Here is a 25,469-nt window from a genome sequence, read left to right on the forward strand (position 1 = left end):
TTAAATTCCTACTTTTAAAAAAATATACAGTACCAGTCAAAAGTTTGGACACACCGACACATTCAAGAGTTCCTTTCTTTTTTTACAAGAGTGTGCAAAGCTGTCATCAAGGCTAAGGGTGGCTACTTTGAAGAATCTCAACTATAAAATATATTTTGATTTGTTTCACACTTTTTTGGTTACTACATGATTCCATATGTGTCATTTCATAGTTTTGATGTCTTCACTATTCTACAATGTAGAAAATAGTAAAAAATAAAGAAAAACCCTTGAATGTGTAGGTGTGTCCAAACTTTTGACTGGTACTGTATATTTCAAATCAGACATCTTCAGAAGGGAGTTGAATTAGATTGTAAGGTGTTCTATTTTTTTTTTTTTGGCTTGAAAGGACATGAAATGTGGTGTGTTCAGACTGCTTAAAACACTGAATATCACATCAATCCCTGAATCCTACTTTGTTCAGTTTCTTATCATCCTGTATAATAAAACAGAAATTCACCTCCTGGATTCCCAGATCAGCAGACATCTAGTGTCAGTTTGACACTGGTGCTGCTCTACTCTCTACAGCTGGGGGACTAAGCCAGGGGCCTGATGAGGGCCCTTCCATATTAAACAGGCAGATTAGACACCTTAAACGGAGGGCAGCCTGGAGAGGTGCTGTTACCGAGACCTCCGGGGTCCTGCTGCCTCTCATCAGGCAGGTACGGAAGTGCAGTCACACACACACACACACACAACATGGGCCACAAGAAGAAAACCTCTCCTCTCTCCCCCACTGCCTGCTCTGCCTCACTGTCTTCCTCTCCTCACTGACCTCTTAGTCTGCCAGCGTCTGCTGCCACGGTAATGCTACCACCATTCCCATCATGCACAGGGGCATACGAGCTCCCATGAGTCCCCACACCGCTCCCTGCCATCTGCCGTGATTTATAGAAAATGGCCGATGATTTATGGCCTAGTCATCTCACAATGAAGTTGTTTTCTTTCATAATGGCGACCTCCCGACCCAGCCGCCACTCCCCTGCCTGCTTGGGGAAATGTGTGCTAATCATACACCATAAAGATCTTTAAACAGAAGGGGGTTGGCCGGGGCAGTGGAAATGGAGGGGGCTTTAGTAAAATACATTTTCAACAGCGTGTGAATACTAATAGAGCGGAGTTGAGCAGACCTTGGTGGTGGCGTGTCGGAGATGAGACACGGCCACCGCAGAGAGATACCTGCCTTAATGAGACTGTTTTAGGGTATTAAGGACGGTGGAGATTAGGTAGCTGCTTGACAGGCCACGCACTGCAGCTACTGCACCGCTTCTCCTTCAGCTTTGATCTCTAAATGAAAAGGACATTTTTGGAGTCTTGGGTGATCCAGAAGAGTTCAAAGATTAATGCCTAGTTAAAGCTTGTAAACCTGGATGTCTCAGCGGTCACACATTTGCCCCAATGTTAATTTAATCATATGCTGCTGATTGAATTGTTTGTTACAGGGAATCCACTTCTAAGCTGGCCAGCCTACTAACACTTTCTTTTTGATCACTAATGATGCAGGTGGTGATAGTGTTTTTCCACTCTTTATTGGTGAGCCTTCAGATGACTGGAGAACGCACAAAAACCAAGGATGCTGCAGTGACAAATGAGAGAGTCTGCGGTCTTATTGCTGATTCACCACATCCTAAGCGTAATGGCCTGTGCCTTCTATCCTACCCCTGATTAGGGAAGGCTACAGTGCACCTGTGAGCCCATAAGAGCAGCAGGACAACTAATAACTGTTCAATTCCACTTTCAGTTTGCCTCCTCTAAATGCCCCGTGTACACTAGCACGCGGTGAAACGCCGCTTCCCGTTCATTTTCAATGGAAGGAAAGCGGTGAGAAGCGGACAGGGTGCGGGAAAGTGTTGTTTTTTTATATTAAAGTAATACACAGAGGATGCTTTTCCTCTCAAGAAAATGCAAAGAGCGCCATCTGCTGCTATTCCCATGTCCTGCAGGAGATTTTCTTCTCCCACATTCTCGAAAAGATACTGTATATCTGCTCTCAATTTATACTTCAAATACACAACATATGTGATTACATGCTTCGGACAGGGACTGAAGTTGGTTTATTTCAAGTTTAAAATTTCAACAAATTCTATCACGGGAGAAAGAAGTGAACAAAACATGAAATATGTACAGTTGTCATAATACACAGAAAATATAACAGACGGTATATAAATATAGGTATGGGGGGATAAAACAATGACTGGAGCTAAACAAAATAAGCATGCATTGTAAGTGGTTCACAAGGAATAGGACAGCCAAGCCAATATTACATCTGTGGAAAATACTGCCATTAAACTATTGGCTTTATTTACAGCAGCCTTGGGATGCATCCCAAATGGAACTTTATGCCCTATATAGGGCACTACTTTTGACCGGGTCCCATAAGGCTCTGGTCAAAAGTAGGGCACTAGGTAGGGAATAGGGTGCCACTTGGGACATAACCTTGGTCTTCAACGCAACACACTTCCTGTATAATTCATGACATATAATACAGTATTTCGAAATGGGGGCAAAAGGAACATTTCAAAAGCAGTATTCAGAAGCTATAGTATGGATTAATATTGCCAGGTGTACTGTAAAAAAACAAACAAGGCACAAGCAAATACACGCTCAAGATACGTGGCTTGAGGATAATAGGGTTTGGTTTTTGATACAGGGCAATGTGTGCACACAGCATACAGTTACAGTATACTATACAATGTTTGGTCTGTTAAAATCAGCCCTAGCTTGGTAGCTGTGATGATATCAATAGTGTGTGTTTATGTGTGTGTTATATAATACAAGCTGACCAGACAGTCATAGATTAGAAGCAACGTTTCTTCAACATAAAGTCAGAGTAGGGAATGTTAGTTAATCATCGAGGTTGCTGGGTATAATATTTGCATGTTCTCTCGCATGCAAATGAGGTCTCTCTCTGACTCTCTTTTTATAACAAGTTTGTGAATCAATGATTAAAAGAGCTGTACAAAACACTAATTTGGAGTTTCCTTTTTGATTCAATTGCAACAGGCAGGTCTAACAAAAGAAATACTGTGTTTGTATTTGACAACATTTTGGACTTAGTCATAGCCAATGTTCCATCCAGTCCATAGCTGATAAAATTGCTAAGAGTTCTCACATTTGAGAAAAAAAAGAATGATTCTGCACTGTTACAGTACATTTTAACAGTCAATGTAGTGAAACCGTACTACAGAAACAGTAAGGCCCGATAGTGTTCTCAGTAACAGGCCACACTTATCTTGACTTTTAACAGGGTTGGGCTCAATTCATTTCAATCAAATCAGGAAGTAAACTGAAATTCCAATTTCATTTGAATCCCCATAGACAAGCATTGAGGAAAATTGGGAAATGGAATTTCTGAATGGATTGAATTGAAATGGAATTGACCCAAACTCTGAATTCTAGTTCTAACCGAAACGGTACCTGTAACATTCATAATAAGGAGAGTAAAATACATTAGGTGTAACGCCATGATTAGTATTTCTAAAGCAGCAGTAACATTTCAGAGGAGCGCTAAAAAATGGCATCTATACATTTCAAACAAGGATGGTTAACTTACAATGGTAATTTACAGTGCTTTGACAAAAAAGTTCATCCAAGTAGTTGGATTTTTTTGTTACTAATTCATTATTGCTGGATTCAATTCAAAAGACAAAACTTCTCTATTTTTTTTGCCTCCTATGTCTTTAAAATGGTTAAGATTTTTTGTTGAGCACTGGCACTTACAATGTCCTTAGATTATCAACTAATATGTCAGATTGTCAAGGTCTTTATACTATATGACAAATAGGTATTGCCCATATTTTGTTTTTAGACAAAATATTTCACATTTGCAAATTCTAGGACTCTTCATTGTGGTTTTACATTGCAAGAATACTTCAGATCCCAGTAGTTTTGACTCATTACAACGTGCCCGAATGTTAAAGCACAAAAAACAGCAGACTCAAACCTCTACCAACTCAACCAATAACTCCCCTTTCATAATAACGTAGTGAAAATGGAAAATATTCCTTCACCAGTTGTTGAGGCCCAAACCACAGTCAACACAGGTGTTACACACATAGGCAGTTTACAGAGGCTTATTCAATACAGCGTTTCACTGCATGTACTAATCATTGGCCAGCCAAATGATCTTCTACCAGTAATGGAAATTAACGTTTTTAGATTCTCACTAACTGAGAAATTCTACAAGGATTATTCTTTAAATACAGGCTTAAAAACATAGCATCGCCACCAAGAACAAATTCTTCAGACGCCAAATACTATGGAACAATTACTATCGAAATCGCCATTTTTAAATTGACCCTTTACAAATAACCAAATAACATGTTTCCAAATAAGCCTATCTGTCCATTGCGAGATGGAACACTAGAGGCAATGAGGCGGTCGTGTACAGAGCGACACTCTGCTTCCATCAACATTAAAACCTTTCAGACGGTTTATAAAGGACTCAGGTTTCCTTCAAAGCTCTTTACATTCATTTGACTAGGTGTGAATTAGTGGCGCATTCAAATCTTAATAAAATGTGGAATTAAAGTATTTACAAGACGACAAAACAGAAGGAAATAAAATGTTAATTGCGACAGGCATAGGGTTTCCCAACAAGGAACAGCCAACAGCCTTTATTAGAATACATTAAAACTACAAGGAGGTCTGGAAAGAAAGATTGAGGCACAACTGTTTCCCTATCTGGGTCGCGTTCATTAGGGCACGCCATGGAAAATATTTCAAAACGGTAAAAATATAATACAATTAGTGTTTCTGATTGGACCAGTAGTCCACGTAGTCCCTTCCTGTTTCAGTCTGTTTTGCACCGTTTGGTGCCCTATGAACACAACCCTGTACTGTATGTACCTGCACACACACGGATGGAGCCGGAGGGCCATGTTCATTAGTATGAGGAGATGTCTGAGGAGCTGCTGCTGTTGCTGGTGGACGTCTGGGCTCTCTTTATGTACAGGTTCAGCAGCTTCATCTGGTGGGATAGTAAACACGCTGAATGAAACCAACCCATCCTAACATGACGTTTTATTGAAAAACATTCAGCAACCTGCAGATCTTGAAACAAACAGAAGGGAATTAAAGACATTGTCTGCATCCCAAATTGCACCCTATTTCCTAGTGCACCACGTAGGGAATAGGGTGCCATTTGAGAGCGACCCAGACAGGGTGCTGAGATGAGACGGTAGTGTACCTTGCTTCCTGTGAGCTGGGCCAGGTAGGGCTTCAGCTCTTCACCGATGACAGAGTAGACAGCCACCAGACAGAACACACTGGCCTTCCTCACACTGCTCTCTGTGTTGTCGTACCCCTGTACACAGAGAGACATCACAACAATATTAAACATACACTGAGTACACCAAACATTAGGAACACCTTCCTAATAGAGAGTTTCAGCCCCCCCATTTTGCCCTCAGAACAGCCTCAATTCGTCGGGCCATGGACTCTACAAGGTGTCGAAAGCGTTCCATAGGGATGCTGGCCGATGTTGACTCCAATGCTTCCCACAGTCGTGTAAAGTTGGCTGGATGGTCCTTTGGGTGGTGGACAATTCTTGATACATATGGGAAACTTGAGTGTGAAAAACCCAGCAGCGTTGCAGTTCTTGACACAAACCGGTAGGCCTGGCACCTACTACCATACCCCATTCAAGGGACTTAAATATTTGACTTGCCCATTCACCCTCTGAATGGCATGCATACACAATCCATGTCTCAAGGCTTAAAATTCCTTCCTTAACCTTTCTCCTCCCCTTCTTCTACACTGATTGAAGTGGATTTAACAAGTGACATCAATAAGGGATCATAGCTTTCCCCTGGATTCTCCTGGTCAGTCTATGTCATGGAAAGAGCAGGTGTTCTTAATGTTTTGTACATACTCAGTGTATAGACAGTGTGGCATAATCCCAAGGTCAGAGAGTAATTATCTTATGTAACTAAACCACAACCATCAACACTGTACTGGAAGTAGATACATTCCAAGTGATTCCACATCAACCAATCAATAAGTACATCAATAAATCAACCAATGGACTAACCAATCAGTCAACTTGACCTATAAAGCCCTTTTTACCTGCAGGAGTCCTGGTATGATGTCAGGCAGCAGCTGGTGGAGGGACTCCTTGGTGATGCGTTCTATCACCTTGGTCTGCATCTTGATGGAAGCCAGGTTGATGGGGTAGTCAGCCGTCTGGACGATGGGACACAGCACCTTGATACACTGTTCTGGGTGGATGGAGCCGGCCAGGGTGGAGGCTGACTCCTCTGCTGCCCGCACCACCTGGGTAGAGAGGGAAGGGTGGAGTGAGGAGGGTGAAATGGTTGATCATGGAATGGGTTCATTTTGGTTTATTGACAGAGAAGGGTACATGTACAGTACCAGTCAAAAGTTTGGACACGGCTACTCATTCAAGGGTTTTTCTATATTTGTACTATTTTCTACATTGTGGAATAATAATGAAGACATCAAAACTATGAAATAACACATATGGAATCATGTAGTAACCAAGAAAGTGTTAAACAAATCAAAATATGCTTTATGTTTGAGATTCTTCAAAGTAGCCACCTTTTGCCTTGATGACAGCTTTGTGCACGGTTGGCATTCTCTCAACCAGCTTCATGAGGTCACCTGGAATGCATTTCAATTAACAGGTGTGCCTTGTTAAAAGTTAATTTGTGGAATGTCTTTCCTTCTTCATGCGTTTGAGCCAATCAGTTGTGTTGTGACAAGGTAGGGTTGGTATACAGAAGATAGCCCTGTTTGGTAAAAGACCAAATAGGGCATTCGCAAAAAACATCAAAGCGCTATGATGAAACTGGCTCTCATGAGGACCGTCACAGAAAAGGAAGACCCATAGTTACCTCTGCTGCAGAGGATAAATTCATTAGAGTTAACTGCACCTCAGATTGCAGCCCAAATAAATGCTTCACAGAGTTCAAGTAACAGACACATCTCAACATCAACTGTTCAGAGGAGACTGCGTGAATCAGGCCTTCATGGTCGAATTGCTGCAAAGAAACCACTACTAAAGGACACCAATAAGAAGAAGAGACTTGCTTGGGCCAAGAAACACGAGCAATGAACATTAGACCGGTGGAACTCTGTCCTTTGGTCTGATGAGTCCAAATTAGAGATTTTTGGTTCCAACCGCCGTGTCTTTGTGAGACGCAGAGTAGGTGAACGGATGATCTCCTCATGTGTGGTTCCCACCGTCAAGCATGGAGGAGGTGTGATGGTGTAGGTGTGCTTTGCTGGTGACACTGTCTGTAAATTATTTAGAATTCAAGGCACACTTAATCAGCATGGCTACCACAGCATTCTGCAGCGATACGCCATCCCATCTGGTTTGCGCTTATTCGGTCTATCATTTGTTTTTCAACAGGACAATGACCCAACAAACCTCCAGGCTGTGTAAGGGCTATTTGACCAAGGAGAGTGATGGAGTGCTGCATCACATGACCTGGCCTCCACAATCACCCGACCTCAACCAAATTGAGATAGTTTAAGATAAGTTGGACCGCAGAGTGAAGGAAAAGCAGCCAGCAAGTGCTCAGCATATGTGGGAACTCCTTCAAGACTGTTGGAAAAGCATTCCTCGTGAAGCTGGTTGAGAGAATGCCAAGTGTGTGCAAAGCTGTCATCAAGTCAAAGGGTGGCTACTTTGAAGAATCTCAAATATAAAAAATATTTTGATTTGTTTAACACTTTCTTGGTTACTACATGATTCCATATGTGTTATTTCATAGTTTTGATGTCTTCACTATTATTCTACAATGTAGAAAATATTAAAAAATAAAGAAAAACCCTTGAATGAGTAGGTGTGTCCAAACTTTTGACTGGTACTGTACATCCACAGGCAAGACTACACTTCATCCCGACAGTCTTTTCATAATTATATTTCAAGTGCTGTTAACTCCATAAAAAACTAAACACATCATCAGAGTTGAAAGCTATTAATTCAAGAAGTGTAGACTCAGCATGTCCTCTAAAGCAGAGCCTCATAGACGGAGAGAGCCAGTGAGAGCTACCTCTTTGTGGGAGTCTTTGTGTAGCTCCAGGGTCTTCATGATGGTGAGTTCTGCGTAGTTCTTGAAGCGGGCCGGCTGGTTGCGTAAGATCTCCTTTAGCACTCGTAGCGCCAGTGCCCGGATGGTGTTCTGCAGGTTTGGGGGAAAAGGACGCGACATGCTCAGAGACAGTGGAAGGAAGAACAGTGGATTCAAGCATCAGATTGTGGCATTGCTCCCAAGACAGAGTTAACTTTGTTGATTGTTGTTTTTCAAAGTATTTTTTTTCTTCCTATCTCTCTATCCATCCATTTCTTCATTCATCCAGAGTCCATACATCTTGATCTGACAGAGTCTCCAGCAGCAGGAGCAGCATGGTTTTGAAGTGTTCCTCCCACACTGCCAGGCTGTCCTCCCGGGCTATCTTCAGCAGCTCCACCAGGGCTCCCCTCCTCTCCTCTGGCCTCTCACTGGGGTTAGACAGCTCCTTCAGCAGCTCGCCCACCTTTCAACGACCACAATAGATATTAGTCAGTGACCATAGAATTACATATAGATCACTAAATGGAATTTAAAAAGGACCTCCTTGTCCGTGACTTTAAAGTGTTATTATGTAGCTGTAGTAAAACATTGAAAATATTGTCAAATGAATTCAATCAATCACCAGTTCCAGTTGCTCCGCAGGGGAACTGTTCTTAGTGCGCAGCATCTTGTTTTCTCCACCACACTCTTGGCGGCCTGCGAGGAAGAGGGTTGGGTCATAAATGTATTATGACCATCCCAAATGGCACCCTATTCCCTATATAGCTCACTACTTTTGGCCAGAGCTATGAAAGGAATAGGGTGGTCAAAAGTAGTGCACTATATAGGGAATAGGGTGCCATTTCAGAAAAGTAGCATAGGGAACAGGGTGCCATTTCGGGCCCTCGAGGCAGCCTCACCATCTCGAAGCTGCTCCACGTCGTCCTCGTACACCGTCTCTCTCAGGGCAGCCTTGTCGTAGGCGCTGATGGTGTCAGAGTAGTTGTTGGGGTTGTAGTCGCGGCCCCGGGGGCCGGAGAAGGAACGGGGGGAGGGGGTGTTGAGTAGGGAGGTCTTGTTGTCCAGGGCCGTGCGACCCCCGGGCCCCTCCACCACGTCAACACCAGAGTGTGACGCTGTTCCAACACCCGGCTGAGGAGAAACAAGACTATTGATAAAACGTGACATAACAACCATACAGTTTTATAAAAATAACTAAATGTATGTTCATGTCCATTCTAGAGAAAATAAATATATTGACCTGAGAACAGTTGCCAAACAACTGGTTCGCTCCCCCCTCTGGATTTAAAAGGAATGGGCTGTTGGAAGATACTCCCTCTAGTCCATTCTAACAATCCAAATCGTTTAAATCAATGAGGGGGAGGGAGGGAGTGGACAATAGTAGGGAATTGCCCAAGCCCCTCACCGTGTCCTCTCTCTTGCCTCTGCCTGGCTCCATGAGGTCCTCCTGACTGCGGAAGCTGAAGTTCTGGATGGCCTCAGTGACGCCTCGCAGGGAGCTATAGATCTCATCGGTGTTCAGGTTCTCCGTGTCGTACTCCAACATGCTTCAGGTCACACCGGGAGGGAGGGGTTATTATTCAAGTACGACACTAACGTACAACACCACCACAGGAACAAGATGTCTGCCCAGTGGGAAAAACTGGTTGAAACGACACCATTTCATTTACCTAGTACGTAAAGATGTCATGTCAAGCCGTTTATCCCGCTATTCAACCATCCTTTTCATATAAAAGATGAACCGTGGATAACAGTACGTGTTGACAGACAGAGTGGAACAGACTGGTGAGTCAAGGTGTTAATGTGGTGAATTGCTGCTGCGGAATGAAAAAAAAAATAAGGAAGTGAAAGGAAAAACAAAATAGACCGTGGGGTAGGGACAAATCAAGGGTGACACAGCTATGTGACATTGTACCTGGGAGAGTAAGCACTTCGTAGGGTCTTGAGGGAGGGTGCAGCAGGGGTGGAGGAGAGAGGAGAAGGGAAGGGAGGAGGGTACTTTGACAGGCCATCAGCACTCCAACCCCATAGCCGGCTGTAACGTACCCAGAGCACGGCAAGGGAGGGAGGAAGGGAAAGAAAGGGGGGAATAGAGTCGCAAGGGAGAAAAAGAGACGTGAGGAGGGAACAGTGCGGAGAGGGGGGACTACTTGTTGTCGTTGTTAGTTAAGTTAGTAGTGATGTAACTAACTTCTATGGTGTGTTGGTTGACCAGATATTAAAGGTCAGACCTACCTGGGAGAGAGCCCCCCATGGGAGCAGTTGGTGGGAGAGGTGAGGGGGCTGCTGCGACTGCTGGGGTGGCGAGGTGGGGGAGGAGTCCGTCCCATGGTGTTACTGGGAGAAGCCTGCGGATCATACAGAATCAGAGAAGGTACAGTACACTATAAACTGGGTGGTTCGAGCCCTGAATGGTGATTGGCTGACAGCTGTAGTACATCAGACCGTATACCACGGGTATGGCAAAACATGTATTTTTACCACTCTAATTACGTTGGTAACCAGTTTATGATAGCAATAAGGCACCTCAGGGGTTTGTGGTATATGACCAATATACCACAGCAATGGGCTGTATCCAGGCACTCTAAGAACAGCCCTTAACCGTGTTATATTGGCCATAACACACCTCCTCTGTCTTTATTGCTTAATTATATGATGCTATCCCAGTATATTTAGATTACAATACAACTATTGTCCATGTTACAGCAAATAAAGTTCACGTTGTTGGCTAACTCTGCCAGTGAGAAGATATTCGGCGCATTCAAGAGGACCTTCCTGAGCAAATGCACTATTCTAGTTGCGCTGTGTAAATTCACTACTCGTCTTCTCACGGTGAGTAGATGTTTGGGATAGAGCGATTTTAGCCCGGCTCAGTCTCATCCTCTCCACGATGTTGACTACACGTGAACGTCAGAGTCAGGTCTTACCACGCCGGTGCTGCTGGAGTTCCGGAGGTGGCTATGCAGGAGTTTAGTGGCTCCGTCCTGGAAGGTCTTGGGCAGGGCCCCCAGCAGCATGGTGAACTCTGGGGTGTTCAGCTCAAACAAGGCAATCAGAACCACCTGAGCCGCCTGGGGATTAAAGGGTCACAGAGAGGTCAACGGTTAGAGGTCATCAGAGAGGACGTTCCCTTTCTCCATTAACATCACGCAATAATGTGCATTTCAAGGTAACATCTGACGCTTAGAGACGAGACATTCAACAAGCCCATCCTGCTCTCCATGAGTCACATCAGTCAATGGGTGTACAAAGACATGATCCATAAATACAGCACAGAAATACAGTGGCACATTTTTGTTTAGGTTCAGTTAGCATTCAGTTAGTCAGGTGAGTTTAAACCATTGGCAGTTCTTGGAAACCAGTTAAAAACCAGTATCAATGGTTCTCTCGTGTGAATTCCATGCATGTCGGTCAACCAAACCTGGTCACTGCAAATAAACAAGAGCCACGAGGAACAAGTAACAGCAGCACAGGCTACTATCAACACGCAATATTACCGCCCATTCAGAGCCATTATGTTGCCCGTTCCCACCCCATCGCTTAAAGGGGCAATCTGCAGCTGCTAGATAAATGTTTTGACTTCTACATGAATTAGATATGCACCCATTGATTCTTGAACTTATAAATGCCTCATGAGCTCAGCTCAACTGTCGTACCCCATCAGAATCCTAAATGTAAGCTTGTTTAACTCCATCGTTTGTAAACAAAGGCAATGTAAACAAACCCGGTATAGCCTCAAAACATAGTTTTAACTATCATTTTGATATCATGCATGGTCAGTCCTTGCATCCCTAGCTCGGTCTATGAATTTGAGGCCAATCGCTCAGCGATGGAGTGGTGGGGTCAACACCTTGTTATCATTTCAACTGCTGATTGCCGCTTTACCATTCACTCATTATGAAGAAACCTTTGAAAGGAGAAACAACTGTTATGAGCCAGTTCAGTCCCCATCCCCACCCTTGCACTGTCCTTTACATTCAGTTATAAAGCAGAAAGAACTCTGTACGCCAGCATGGCGAAGTTGGGTTAGAGACAGAGAGCCCAGGCTTGAGGAAGTTATATGAGGCAGACTGCAGACCGTGCAGCTGACTGATGGGTCGGGGGCTCTACTACCTGCTTGCACCTCTCCTCCACGTTCCCCTCTCCAGGTAGAGAGGCTATGGTGATGCTGGGCCTGCCTGACAACTCCTCACCTGCCCAGCTATGGTGGAAGCTCTGGGGTTGGGGGGGGGAATTATCCGTTTAAAATACAAAAATAAAAACAAGCAAAAATGGATGAAGCCAGCAAACAATAGTTATTTTAGAGCTTTGGCTGATCAGTTGAAAATTGGCCGGCTGGTTAAATCTGGGACGTTTACAGACATGCTGATTAATGTGCGTTGTCCCTGTGAAATATAAAATCAATTAAAAGAAAGTGCCTGACGCTGTTGTTATGGAAACAAACCCAACTCTGCCCACCTTCCTGACGTCGGAGCTCTTTGGTTCCGTGGTCCAGGTGATGATGCGGGAGACGGCCAGGCGCGTCTCGCTGGAGTTGACAAAGTCTGCGGGGTCCATTTGACGGGCCAGGCACTCAATGTACCTCAGGATGGCCACCTTGACCTTCAGGTTGGGGGTCTGGGTCTGGTCCACGATGAAACGCATCAGGATGTTAAACTGCTGGTCGAACGGGAATGAGTCCCTGGGAAAGCGACAGGAAAATAAAGAGAAAAAGAGAGATGAGAGGGATTGATGCACTGGGACAGGGATCATCATCTAGATTCAGGCACGGGACGATTTCTTTTGCTGAGTGGATTTTCGGGGGGCCGGCACATAATTACAAATACTTTGTAGACTGCAAGAAGACCAAACAGATATAATATTTGACTAAAACATAATCATTTCAAACCTTGCTTACATTTGTATACGATCATATCTCTCTACTATGCGTGGCAATACTTGGGAACAGATTTACAAAATTAAAATCAGCTGGACCTGATTTCCTGGTGTTTAACTTGACCAATGAAAATGCAAAAAATTCATATATATTTTTTTATTCTTATTTTTTTGCTCAGAAAACATGGGGGGGCGCCCGTTGGCCGCCAGTTGGGGAACCCTGCACTAGAAACTCCACAAACAGGCAAAAACAACATCTAAGGGCTTTTCACACTACCAAGCCGAGCCAAACCAAGCTGTACTGAGCTGCCCTGGTTATACTTCCACCATAGTTGGTGGAATTGTGCTGAAAAGCAAGAAGTGGGGGAAAAAAAGACCTGTGTGAGAACGGGAACAGAGATGGAGCTTTAGTTCTGACCTGGTGACGTCCAGAGCCTTCTGGACCTTGGCCTGTACGGACCCCAGGAGGTCAGCTCCCATCTTCTTCAGCAGCTGGGTGAGCAGGACAAACAGCCAGTCCTGCACGTCCTCTCTGTGCAGGGTGATGAAGTCTACCAGGGTCTCCAGAAACATGCTGAACACCTGAGATCAGACACAGTGACCACCCAGTCAGTCACTCAATAATAGGCTATAAGTATTTACATCACTGTTAAGGAGTATTACCGTAGGACAACATACAGAACAACAATAATTAATCAATCAACTATCCGAATAGTCGGATTCGATTGCATTACTATTAAAAAAGGTGACGGACAAAAACAAAAACACTTACTCGCTGATGTTACAAGTCCACCGCAAAGACGACCATGCGACATAAAAACAGACAGTTGGTTAGTACAGTAACTACATTAGATTCACGTCAGAACACAGGTTATATCAGACACGGGGGGTTCTATTGTGGCCTCACCTTGCTGTGTGGGTCAGCGAACATCCTTGTGAAGATCTCACACAATCTCTTCAGCTCCACACGACTGCGACACACGAGCGGGGGAAAAAAAAGAAAGGCGATGAATCGTACAACACCTTTTGGTTTCAGCCAGATTTTTATCTAGAGGACAGTTGTCTCAGTGACGGCCTCAAAACGCATTACATTACAGAAGTTCAAAAACACAAATAGATGGTCTCTATCCCACCTGAGAATTCTCTGGCTAACGAGCAGGTTCTGTAGTCCCAGCAGCCCCTCCTTCCTCTCAGACCAGTTGGAACTGGCACAGTGGTTCAGCACCTCGGCCACGTCCTCCGTCTGTCTCATGTAGTGGGGCGGGCCGCCGTTCCGCGAGCCATACGAGCGCTCAGAGCAGGCGCTGCTGGCGTCGCTGTTAGCGTCGTCGTCGGAGTAGATCCCCGGGGACTCGTACCGTCTTCTGACTGGCCGCCGCTGGAGGGGTCAAGGGTTAAGAGGTCAAATGGGCGTGCAGGTACATATACAGCATACTCACTAAGTCACGCCACAGAGTGAAGAGAAATCAATGACACTTCCTGTTCAACAAGCTGCCATAAGACTACATTCGAGAGGCAAATACGAGTCAACGTAGACCTAAATCCAACAAAATGTCCCCCCAAGAGAAAAAGCCGTCAAAGCTGTTATGATCAGCATATGCTATGATTCAGATGGTAAAGAGGATAGAGAATCTAAACATCCACCTTGTTGTTCCTGGCGTCTCCTAGTAACAGGGCATCGGCTACGGCTGCCTCCACCTCGGTCCCAGTGTTGAGGATCCTCATGGCATTGACAGAGGCTGAGATACGGGCCTGGTGGGCCAGACCCAGACGCTCTGGAGGAAACACAACAGATATAATAACACTGTAGTATTATAGGAGCACAGTAATACAGTACTACAAAGGAAAAGCAGTCGACCTATGAACTAAACGGGGAGTAAAAGTCATGGGGGGAAAAAACAAATCAAGCAAATTACATCAGCAGGTCATGAGAAACTCAAGAGAAGATACAGAGTATAGCACAAAATAAGAACATGATGAATTTAAGTTTTATTTTACAGCAGAGTATAAGGACCAATAAAAACAAACGGAATAACAAAAACGGAATGAAACAAAATAACACAGATTGACTTGAAAAATAAGACGAATCCAAACTGAAATAAGGAGGATGCTCAGCTCTCCATCGCCCCCTGTGGCTGATCGAGGTGAACTGCACTATGGAACACTGACATGCCATTTGTCTGGTCTAATGGAGACATGCAGGACAGGTCACCTGAGTGGCCCACAGACTCAGCCGAGTGGAGAGCACTGGTGGAGCGGGAGACCCGTCTGGACGCTAGAAGAGGAACACGGGAGGGAGTGGAGTGATTCTTTATTTGGATAGTCCATCTTCTAACCCTAACCTTACACTTATCCTAACCCTAAACTTAACCCTTACTCTAAAGCTTATTCTAAATCTAACCTTAGCAACCAGTTGCTTATCAATAGATAGTATGACCATCTATAGATCTACAGATGGAAAACCCGGACTATCCAAATAAAGTGTGACCAGGAAGTGAAGTTAGACACACCTTTAAAAAGAGTATCTTCTTCAACTCATACAGTACATGACTGTCAACCTGAGGTGGAGGTATTCTACCATGTGACAACGCTAACTGGCTTCATGCAAACATTTGCGCCAAGAATGTCGAGAGGCATCCCGGCATTGGACACAAAGGCTCTGATCGCAAGTCTATAAGCTGACAGCGGACACAAGTTTAGCGTCAACTCATCCCATGCCATGTCATCAATGACTCTGGCATGATTAGTAAAAAATGGTTGTTGAGGAAAATGTTGTTGTCACTCTGGAGTGAAAGGGGAAATTTGAAAGACAAGTAAAAGGCATGCAGAAGATGGAAGTGGAAGAGGTTGGTTTCGGTTGGTTTTCTTGCGGTTTGATGATGGCCTTAGTGTTCTACTCTAGATAGGACTAGTCAGGGTTCAGGCCCCCGGCAACCAGGCATTGAGGGACACGGTGGCCATGGTCTCTGGGCTGGGCACGTTACTATACTGTACTCACCCAGAGGAGAGAATCCCCGAGCGGGGCTGGTGTCTCGACTGCTCTCCCTAGAGGTGTCCCTGCTGCAGCCCTGACTCATGCTGGGCCGGGGGATACGACTCCTTGCTAGTATAGTGGTGGTGAGGGTGGGACACACAGAGAGAGAGCAGCAGGAGGAAGAAAGAGCTTTATAACACACAGCCAGATAGACAGACCAACACACTCAGAGAGAGAGAGCTCAGCGGAGTAGAGGAGGAGTTGAGTTAGCCAGGACAGAGGAGGAGACAAGGTTGCATTCAGTGACAGACAGGAGATTAGGTGGTTCAGAGAGCAGAGAGGTTGGAGACTCGGAGTACAGCTGTAGAGGGCTGTTTTCTGTCTTCAGTGTGTCTGTGTGTGTTGTCCTTCCTGGTCCTTACCCAGGCCTGATCTGTCTGGACTGGTGTCTCGGCTGCAGCCATGGCTGCGGGGGACTTTAGGCCTGCTTTCTGCTGGCGTTGTCCCTCCAGTGGCCCTGGAGATCCTGCCGTATGTATGGCTCAGGAGACGACCAGGGGAGCCAGAACGACTGCCAGCTGCATCACGACATAGCATGGTGTATTTATAAAGGGAGAAGAATGCATACCCACACAACGTGACGAAAAGGTGGCAAAAACGTCAAACAATTGCTCCAGATCAGTGCTTCTTGATCCTGGGGACCCAAAGGTACACTACACACCTGATTAAAAGTTTGATGACTTGATTAGTGGAATCAGGTGTGTAGTGCCAGGGCAAAAACAAATATGTGCACCTTTGGGTCCCCAGGACCAGGATCAAGAAACACTGATCTAGAAACAGTGTGTATTTTTTAATTCCGGCGTGATGCACATATTTCTGGGGAAGATACTCACGTTGAGACACTGACACCATTTTGGCTCGACTCCTCCCCCTACTGTCTATGACAGAGGGACTCGCCCCCACGCCGCTCCCCGCACTCGTTCTCCTGGTACGCACACGGCCTGAGAGAGAGAGAGCGAGAGAGAGAGAGAGAGAGAGAGACAGTGATAGAGAGAGAGGTCGGGGAGGGAGAAAACACGCTTAACTTCACGTGGACACAGATCCATTCGGCCGCAGACACACCCAGCTCGGTGACACCAGCCCTCATCACCTACAGAGACTTCATACATAGACCACACAGAAACAGACACACTCTCTAGTCTATACTTGCTACCAGCCATTTCAACAGACACATGCACTCAAATCTCGATTCAGCTGGTTCAAGAAATCTCAAGTCACAAATGTCTCATCCTCTATAAAAATGTTTCATCTCAACATATAGAAACATAATTCACGTATATTCCAGTATTCTGTTCTAGGTAGGGCGATGGTTCATTCAGGGGAAAGGGAGAGTACAGCACAAAAAGACTTCATGAAATGACAGTTAAACGGGCAACGATAAAGGTCCATAACCTGACAGACACTGAGGCTGCCTGTCTTTACAGTCATGTGAGTTGGACAGGTCTATTAGTGGACCCAATCAATGTCTCGGTCTCCTCTCTCTGGCTACCAACCCCAGTCCTGATGACCCGGCTCAACGTAGTTCTACCATGCAGACAGTCCATGCAGAGTTCCACAGATGAGCGCCGTATTCAATGACGTAGCACACTACAAAGACGACCACTGTAAACATGGTGCGGCACATTACACAGACCAAAAGGGGACAGAGAAACCTGGATGAAGTCCTCCAGCTCCCACACAAACACACAGTTACACATCTCATCTTACCCACTGGTCTAATGTTACCAGGTGTGTTGTCTAAGGGCAAAAACAAGAGGAGGAGAGTCCAGGAGAGAGAGGTTAGCAGAAGTTAGCAGGATAATCCATATGGAAGACTGAGGGGGGGGGGTTACAAGAATTTGGAAAGGCCTTAAGATGTATTTTAATCATCATATTTAAATGTTTTTATTGTCAAATAGAAATGAGGGTTAAATCTCCATGCTATGGTCCTATATCTCTCGTAGTCAGTAAAAGCGTCTGTGAGGGTATGAGACTCATATGAACTGGGTGGCTCAAGCCCTGAATGCTGATTGGCTGATAGCCGTGGTACATCAGACCGTATACCACGGGAATGACAAAACATTTATTTTCACTGTTCTCATTACGTTGGTAACCAGTTTATGATAGCAATAAGGCACCTCAGGGGTTTGTGGTATATGGCCAATATACCATGGCTAAGGGCTGTATCCAGGCACTCGTGCCTAAGAACAAACCTTAGCCGTGGTATATTGGCCATATACCACCCCCCCTCGGACCTTACTGCTTAATTAGAACACACACAGAGACAGAGAGACAGCACACATGTTTTTGGCTCACCTAGAGAGGCGTAGGAGCCGGGTGGCAGAGCCGAGGCAGCGCTGAAGGGGGCAGGCGAGCCGGGCACTGGAGTCATCCTGGACTTGGCACTAGCGGTGGCAGCAGCGTTCACGTCCACGTCGCTACGGGAACGCTGGAGAGAGCGCGGGGTGGAGGGACCTCTGGCGGGAGCCGCTTTCGCTTCAGGGAGAGGAGTGAAGGGAAGAGAGGGAGGGAGGGAGGAGAGGAAACGGAGAGGGAGAACAGAGGAACAACGGTTATAAGCCAAGCTCTCTACCCAAACGTATTTCGGAAAGAGAGAGGAAAGAAAAGAGGGAAAGTTAACAGCTATAAACCAAACTCACGTTTCAAGTCGTAATGTCACGTGCACAAGTACAGTGAAATGCCTTTCTTGCAAACTCTAAACCCAACAATGCAGTGATCAACATCAATGTAGTACTACACATAACACAAGGTAGAACCAAAACACACAGGAAATAACAAAGAAGAACCCCAGAAAGTAAGAAGCTACACACAGGGTCAGTTCCAACACTATATTAACAATGTGCAGGGATACTGGATAGATTTCATACAGTAGATGTCACGGACATTGTTGCTGTGCTTGAAAAATCATGATCGACATCTACATGGAAAACACATCTTCTGGTGTCTGATTATATCCAGAGGTGTGGATCATTTAAAACGATAGAAGAGACCGGAGATATTTTCTCCAGTGTGTGGTAGTAATGTCTGTGGTAGTAATGTCTGTGGTAGTAATGTCTGTGGTAGTAATGCCAGTCGTGTAATGCCAGTCGTGTAATGCCAGTCGTGTAATGCCAGTCACGTAATGCCAGTCACGTAATGCCAGTCGCGTAATGCCAGTCGCGTAATGCCAGTCATGTAATGCCAGTCATGTAATGCCAGTGTCCTTACTCCTGGTCACGGTGTTTCCCACGGAGCTCTTGGCAGACTGAGGGCGGCTGTGGAGACAGAGAGAGATCGACAGTGATTCATCTGACTGACTAAGATCAATACTCCTTCAATACTACTACTTCTCATATCACAGATGGACCGAGAGGGAGAGATAAACTCAGACAGAAAGAGAAACTCTCTACTAGAGAGAGACAAAACTGAAAGAAACAGACATAAGGAGACAGAGAAAGACAGAAAGGGGGCCAAGTAAGAGAGAGGTGGAGAGAAAGAAGGAGACAGGAAGACGAGGGGGAGAAGGATAGAAAGGGTGGAGCGTCTCACTTGAGGCTCTCCTGTGAGGAGGAGGAGGAGCGGTCTGAGGCAGGGAGGGACAGGATGCTGTCAGAACTCTTCATGTGGGACTGGAGAGCCTTCTGATAGGACGACTCTAGAGCCTGGAACAGATGTTCCGCCTCCCGGCTGAAGTGGCCGTGGAACGTCCAGTAGCACCTGCACAACACAACACGAGAGGACAGAGGCCCAGAAACGGTGAGACAGCCTGTCGTCAACGGGGCAATGTTTCAGGTTGGCAGATAAAATATCAAATGTGGAGGAAAAGCTGTTACCGTGACAACATGCGATGTTGGTGAACTCATATTTCCAAATAGAAACATGGTTCATGCATGTCCGACATAGTGTGAGAGTGACTTACTTCCTGGCCACTGATCTGGCCTCGGAGTCTGCATCATGGACTCCTTTCCTGATGGTCTCTGTCAGAACAGCTACATTCCTGTGAGGGGTCAAGAAGAGTAGGAACACCAGCTTCATTCTCCCTGCATGCAGCATCCCAATACCCCCCTCTCCACCAAAACCACCGCAACATAAAAAGCTACGGTTTCGTCCCAAAAACCAGCACTATTCCCTATATAGTGCAATACTTTTGTCCAGAGCCCTATGGCACCCTATTCCCTATATAGTGCACTGCTTTCGGCCAGGGCCAACAGGGCTCTGGTCAAAAGTAGTGCACTATACAGGGAATAGGGTGCCATTTGGGACGCACAGGTAAATCAATGAGAAGGTGACCCGAGCGCTCCCCTGACATCCCGGTCAGAGATTTGGTTTCACGTCAATGATGAAGCACAGTGTGCTTTCATGGGATAGATATCCCTCCCTGGCATTGCCATGGAAACTGCTGAGATGAGGAGCCACTCCCTGACAACAACGTAGTTTCATATTACCTGGACGGGCTCATCACAAACTCACTGGACAGTACATCTACAACACGGCAATACAATATTGAGTTGTTGAGGAGGGGGGACAACTCTAAGTATGAGTCTATAGGCCTGTCCAGTAGCAGCCGTTTAAACGTACCTCTCTAGAGAGTTGGTCTGCCACTCCTGCAGCAGGAGGTCCAAAAACTCAAAACAGCGCCTGGAAATAGAACAAGAAGACTGTCAGGGGAAACGAACAGACGCTCAGCTGGAGTGCGATCAGGGATAAGACTTTCTGAGGCTATTCCTTTGTTTGTTTACCTTCTTACGGCCACAGATTTCGACTGGCAGCTGCTGGTCACGATAGGAATGAGACGAGGGTAGTGTGTATGCTGGAAGACAGAGAGAGGACAGAAATATAGTCATCATGTCACAGGTCCAGTTTACACTCCTTACGTTACTAGCTGTTCTAGTATAGAAGAAGTGTGAGGAACACACAAGGCATCTTTGGAGAACAAATCGCAAGCAACCACCAACAAGGAATGCCCACATGGGAATGCAGTGGAATGTCATTTGCAGCCCTCGGGTAGGAAAAATGTGTGTTAGCGTTCCAAACAAAGAAAGGCTAGCCTCATGACCATTTTGTCTGACTGATACTCAACTCAACTGAACCCCCCCAGCTCAATTCAACTCAACTTAATTCAAAATGTGAATAACTTTATTGTTCACTCACCCTGATGATGAGTCGTATGACAGCGATGCCGGATGTGGCCATGACCTTGGCCGAGTTAGAGACCAGGGTTAGGAGAGTGGGCATGATGGACTCTGCACAGTGGTCAAACCTGTTCCCCAGGACGAAGGACAGGTGGCTGCAGGATAGAGGGACCATACGAACACAGAGACAAGTTATTATGATATCAATACTATCTTATTTTGTACTGATGGGGCTGTACAATAAAGAGTGTGGGGGGGGGAAATATTCCTACAATTCTTTATAGTTTCAATTGTTTTAATTGCATTGATATTGTATAACGTAATTATAGTATGGCTTTGGTGACATTAAATAAAGCTTGTTTGATTTGAATTGGTACCGTGAGTAAGAGAATAGGACGAGAGTTCTCCTTACCCCAGAGTGATACAGGCCTCTCTGACCACCTGAGAGCGCAGGTCTTTAGCAGACATCTTGAAGGCTGCCTCCGTGAGACGCAGCTGCTGGGAGAAACCGTCAAACTCCACCGCTCCCGCCAGGAGCAGAGAACGCATCTTCTTCAACTAGAGAAGAAGACGACGCAGCGAAAAGCATCAAGCCGTCAATCGCCGTCACATTTCCAATCAAATGATAAGACGTGGCCGCTTAATAGAACAGCTACTTAATAGTCACTGGCTACAATCCAAAATCCACACTTAGAATGCATGGCCAATACATTGCGTCAAGTGGTACGCTAGCGTGGATACTGGAAGGTAGCCAGTGTGATGAAGTCATCTGGAGGTGAGGGGCGATCGGATGGTCGTCTCTTACCGCAGTGACTCTGTGCTCCCAGTCTCGTTTGTCGTCAGCCAGCACCTCTCTGATCTTGGTCATGGCGTCCTCCATTTCCCTGTTGGAGAAAAGCTGAGAGGAGGAGAGAAGAAGAATCACTTAAGAGGAAGCACATCCCTAATGTGTTTAATATACCACTTGTAACATAGGGCCTGTTTCACGTGCCCAAGAGAGAATAGCGCAGAGTGATTTTGATATTGTGATGAAAGTGAACACATACTTCCATAGTGGACACTTCCTCGAAGGCACGGATAAAGTCCTCCTCATCCACAGCCCCTGCAGCAGCCGCACTAGGACCATCTCTCCCTGATATAAGCAGAGGGACACCAGGTCGAATTGTTAACTTTACCAGGAAGCTATTCTAGTGGGCTATTATTCACACAAATGTTAAACTTGGATTGGCTGCAGCCTTATGGGGTTCATGCCGGGTATATCACGCTCAATTGTCATTATCCCATGTCTCTATCAATCTGTATTCTGTTTCTCTCTGTGTTCTGGTTCTATTACATCATCATATAATCCTCACCATCTCCGCTGTTCCAAGGGTACAGATAGACGCTAGACAGCTCCACAGTGACTGGGTTATAGACACGATCTCTGTTATAGCACAGTGAATTATCTTCCATACAAACCCTGGACAGAGGTCATTATTCAAGGCTCTACGCTGACCTTTTTTTACAAGGAGCACGTGCGCGCCTAAGTAGAAAAATGTTTCCGCACACAAACAAATTTAGGAGCACAACGAAAAGTATTTCAAATATTAAAGCTAGAATCATTCATTTTTGTAGGCGCACTGGTGCTCCTAAATGAAAATTCCAAATTGCCAAATAAAGGCTTTTCTAGATAATCCAGTCATCATGTCTAAAAAAACATAAACAATGCATGCACACAGACAGACGCATGTACACAGACACACACAAGGATTCTCCAGGAAGCAAATGAAAGGAATACGGTGGTAGGAGAAAGAACAAATCCCATTTGACAATGTTAAAATACACATGGCTCGACGTAACATCACTTCTACACTCGCTGCTGGTGCGAACAGGAAGGGGCGTCTCACCTGTTGATTTGGTGCTGGAAGCAGAGCCGGGCCTGCGGAAGGACCCCATGCTCACTGCCTTCTTCCCTGACGTGGGGCCCTTAGAAGAGGAGGACCGCCCCCCATCCACAGAATCATCATCATCATAGTTCTTATCTGGGAGGGAAGGCAAAACAGAGGATTCAAGTGATTTACAGTCCGGCACAATTTGAATGCTGACTGTACTAAACAAACTAACAATGTTTTATATCAGCACCATGTGTTCAATCCCATCCTCTCCTACAACAACACAGCAGCCTGCATAACCTTTTGGCATTTACACAAACACACACACACAGACATAGTGGGGGGAGGGGTCATCAGAGTTCATTCTGTATGTAATTGTCTCGGTCTGATTCCGGTAACCGGTGGTTGCGCCCTCATGCTGTGGAAGTGAAGTGACTACCCCCCCCAAACGGTTGTGTACTGAACACGTCAGTTCCGGTCAGTCGGACCGGAGGGAGCAGAGTAATCTGCCGGACCAGCGATCAATGAAACACAACCCCATACATTATTCAGAGGTCCACACAACACAGGGGCAGCACACCAACACATCACATCAGTTATGTGCCATCTACCTCACGTTGTTTCTCTCCCCCATTGCAAAATTAAAATGAGGCACGCTGTCAATATCACAACAAGGTGAGCGTGGAATAAACCAGCCTCATTTAAAACCCAGCTCTGAGCATACCGCTGTCATCAATACCAGTTGTGATGAGGGTAGCTCATAAAATCCAGACATTGTTACTGATAGCCTTTAGATTGTCTGAGCCTTCAGTCTTTATAGTACCCAGCTGTCTTCTCCGGTCTGTCACTCCTCAGCTGAAAATGTCTTCATCTTAGTGACAGGTGACTCCCTCCCACACTTTTGACCTGACCCACATTCCTCCACGGTGCTCATTAATATTAATACAATGGGCCTTTCCTCTCCTCTACCCCCCACCACGTGTCAAGAAGAAAGAGAAGCAGAGCTTACAGGCACAGATCTTCCTGCAGACGAGTTTCCTCAGCATGTCGACAGACTCTCATAGTCTCCAGTCTCCACAGGTCTCCCAGCTAGCTCCCTCGCTGCAGGCAGCTAGCAGTACCAGCTACACTCTCCCCTCCCTGGTGCGTGAGCACCCGTGGCTCAGGCTATGGCTGCCCTCCTGCTGCACAGTTCACACTCTCTCCCAGTAACACACAAGCGCTTGCTGTGCTGTGATGCTAGGTGCCCCTCCCTACTGAGCACAGTGAGCCGACCCGTAGAGCAGGGACGACAGAGAAAGCAGATGGACAGCTCCACCTCCCACAGGGGGGAGAGGAGGCAAGGACACACCCTCTCTATCACCATGATAGGACACCCAGCCTGGGAGTGGGAGGAGCCAGACAGAAAGTGATGAGCAGTGAATTCCATCTTAACAGGTCAGTGAGCCTAGCGCCATCACTGGTGAGTGATGAGCGAGACATGGGGGAATATCACACTCCATCTACAGGTCAGTGAGCCTAGCGCCATCACTGGTGAGTGATGAGCAAGACATGGGGGAATATCACACTCCATCTACAGGTCAGTGAGCCTAGTGCCATCACTGGTGAGTGATGAGAGAGACATGGGGGAATATCACACTCCATCTACAGGTCAGTGAGCCTAGCGCCATCACTGGTGAGTGATGAGAGAGACATGGGGGAATATCACACTCCATCTACAGACAGTTATTCTCTGTCTTCAAGATAATTTTTCTTAACAGATGTGCAATTTGTCAGCAGACAGCAGAGCCAAAATGGAGGGAAATTCGCAGCTAAAGGATGAGCTGCATTCAAACGCTGGCTTCGAAGCCAGCAGAGCGGGTATAGCTAAAGTTCAGGATGCAGTGTTTGCATTGAAAATAAATACAGCGTTTTTTCTGTTTTTTTTTTTTTTTTAAATGGGCCTTAGTTGGTGGGTGTGGCCATGGGAGTGGCCAATGGTGCAGTCACAGTCCAAAAACTTCAGAAGCTGTTTTAAAGCAAATTTCCTGCAATTATTTTGCCATGGCTTATGCCATCTGAGTGATTCAAACATTATAACAAAATCAATGGGGGCCCCATGCCATGACAAAAATATTTTTTGATTTTTCCCTGACTCTCTAGCTTTTATTTAGGTGATTGTTAGTTTTTATTCCTTTAAGTTTACACTGAAAACTTTTTTCCATACGAAAAAAACACTGGTCTGAATACAAAACATCCTGTCTAGAAAAGAACATAGACAACAGTGTTTGGATAGACAATTTCAGACACATAACCTATGGTTCCAGGTCAATATGCATGAGTGCATCCTAAAAGAATACAACAAAATCAGCAATGAATCATAAGCACTTTTTAATGCAGTAATGTCACGCAAACCAGACGTTCACTAATTCCTCCACTAGATGACAGTGCCCCCTGATAAATGCACCAGTTGTTTGAGAAGAGAGCAACAACAGCTTCAACCTGAAAGTGATACTGT

General features: G+C 45.6%; 1 protein-coding gene across 22 annotated transcripts in view; it reads right to left on the reverse strand.

Moving 5' to 3' along the window:
• Positions 1-2,077: 2,077 nt before the first annotated feature.
• LOC106575187 (CLIP-associating protein 1-B) overlaps positions 2,078-25,469 on the reverse strand; it is a 36,517-nt gene continuing 13,125 nt past the window's right edge. For 3 of the 22 annotated variants that reach the window (XM_014151498.2, XM_014151513.2, XM_014151512.2), the window contains 34 exons: positions 22,988-23,122; positions 22,148-22,233; positions 21,907-21,999; positions 21,514-21,659; positions 21,121-21,256; positions 20,709-20,779; positions 20,548-20,607; positions 19,889-19,966; positions 19,519-19,686; positions 19,198-19,244; positions 18,286-18,465; positions 17,698-17,727; positions 16,824-16,931; positions 16,353-16,508; positions 15,955-16,059; positions 15,169-15,231; positions 14,601-14,731; positions 14,090-14,334; positions 13,864-13,927; positions 13,729-13,731; positions 13,375-13,538; positions 12,540-12,762; positions 12,195-12,296; positions 11,009-11,152; positions 10,317-10,429; positions 9,997-10,116; positions 9,487-9,628; positions 8,981-9,212; positions 8,704-8,777; positions 8,377-8,544; positions 8,061-8,189; positions 6,106-6,312; positions 5,228-5,344; positions 2,078-5,008 (listed from right to left, as the gene is read on the reverse strand). In XM_014151498.2, the coding sequence (XP_014006973.2) occupies positions 4,925-5,008; positions 5,228-5,344; positions 6,106-6,312; positions 8,061-8,189; positions 8,377-8,544; positions 8,704-8,777; positions 8,981-9,212; positions 9,487-9,628; positions 9,997-10,116; positions 10,317-10,429; positions 11,009-11,152; positions 12,195-12,296; positions 12,540-12,762; positions 13,375-13,538; positions 13,729-13,731; positions 13,864-13,927; positions 14,090-14,334; positions 14,601-14,731; positions 15,169-15,231; positions 15,955-16,059; positions 16,353-16,508; positions 16,824-16,931; positions 17,698-17,727; positions 18,286-18,465; positions 19,198-19,244; positions 19,519-19,686; positions 19,889-19,966; positions 20,548-20,607; positions 20,709-20,779; positions 21,121-21,256; positions 21,514-21,659; positions 21,907-21,999; positions 22,148-22,233; positions 22,988-23,122 (4,124 nt within the window). In that variant the 3' untranslated portion in view covers positions 2,078-4,924. Of the gene's footprint in view, positions 5,009-5,227; positions 5,345-6,105; positions 6,313-8,060; positions 8,190-8,376; positions 8,545-8,703; positions 8,778-8,980; positions 9,213-9,486; positions 9,629-9,996; positions 10,117-10,316; positions 10,430-11,008; positions 11,153-12,194; positions 12,297-12,539; positions 12,763-13,374; positions 13,539-13,728; positions 13,732-13,863; positions 13,928-14,089; positions 14,335-14,600; positions 14,732-15,168; positions 15,232-15,954; positions 16,060-16,352; positions 16,509-16,823; positions 16,932-17,697; positions 17,728-18,285; positions 18,466-19,197; positions 19,245-19,518; positions 19,687-19,888; positions 19,967-20,547; positions 20,608-20,708; positions 20,780-21,120; positions 21,257-21,513; positions 21,660-21,906; positions 22,000-22,147; positions 22,234-22,987; positions 23,123-23,981; positions 24,241-25,469 lie in introns of those variants that run through there. The other 19 variants (XM_014151511.2, XM_014151500.2, XM_014151503.2 and 16 more) reach the window with 19 other exon arrangements.

Source organism: Salmo salar, chromosome ssa17, assembly GCF_905237065.1.
Source record: "Salmo salar chromosome ssa17, Ssal_v3.1, whole genome shotgun sequence".
Lineage (NCBI taxonomy): Eukaryota > Metazoa > Chordata > Actinopteri > Salmoniformes > Salmonidae > Salmo > Salmo salar.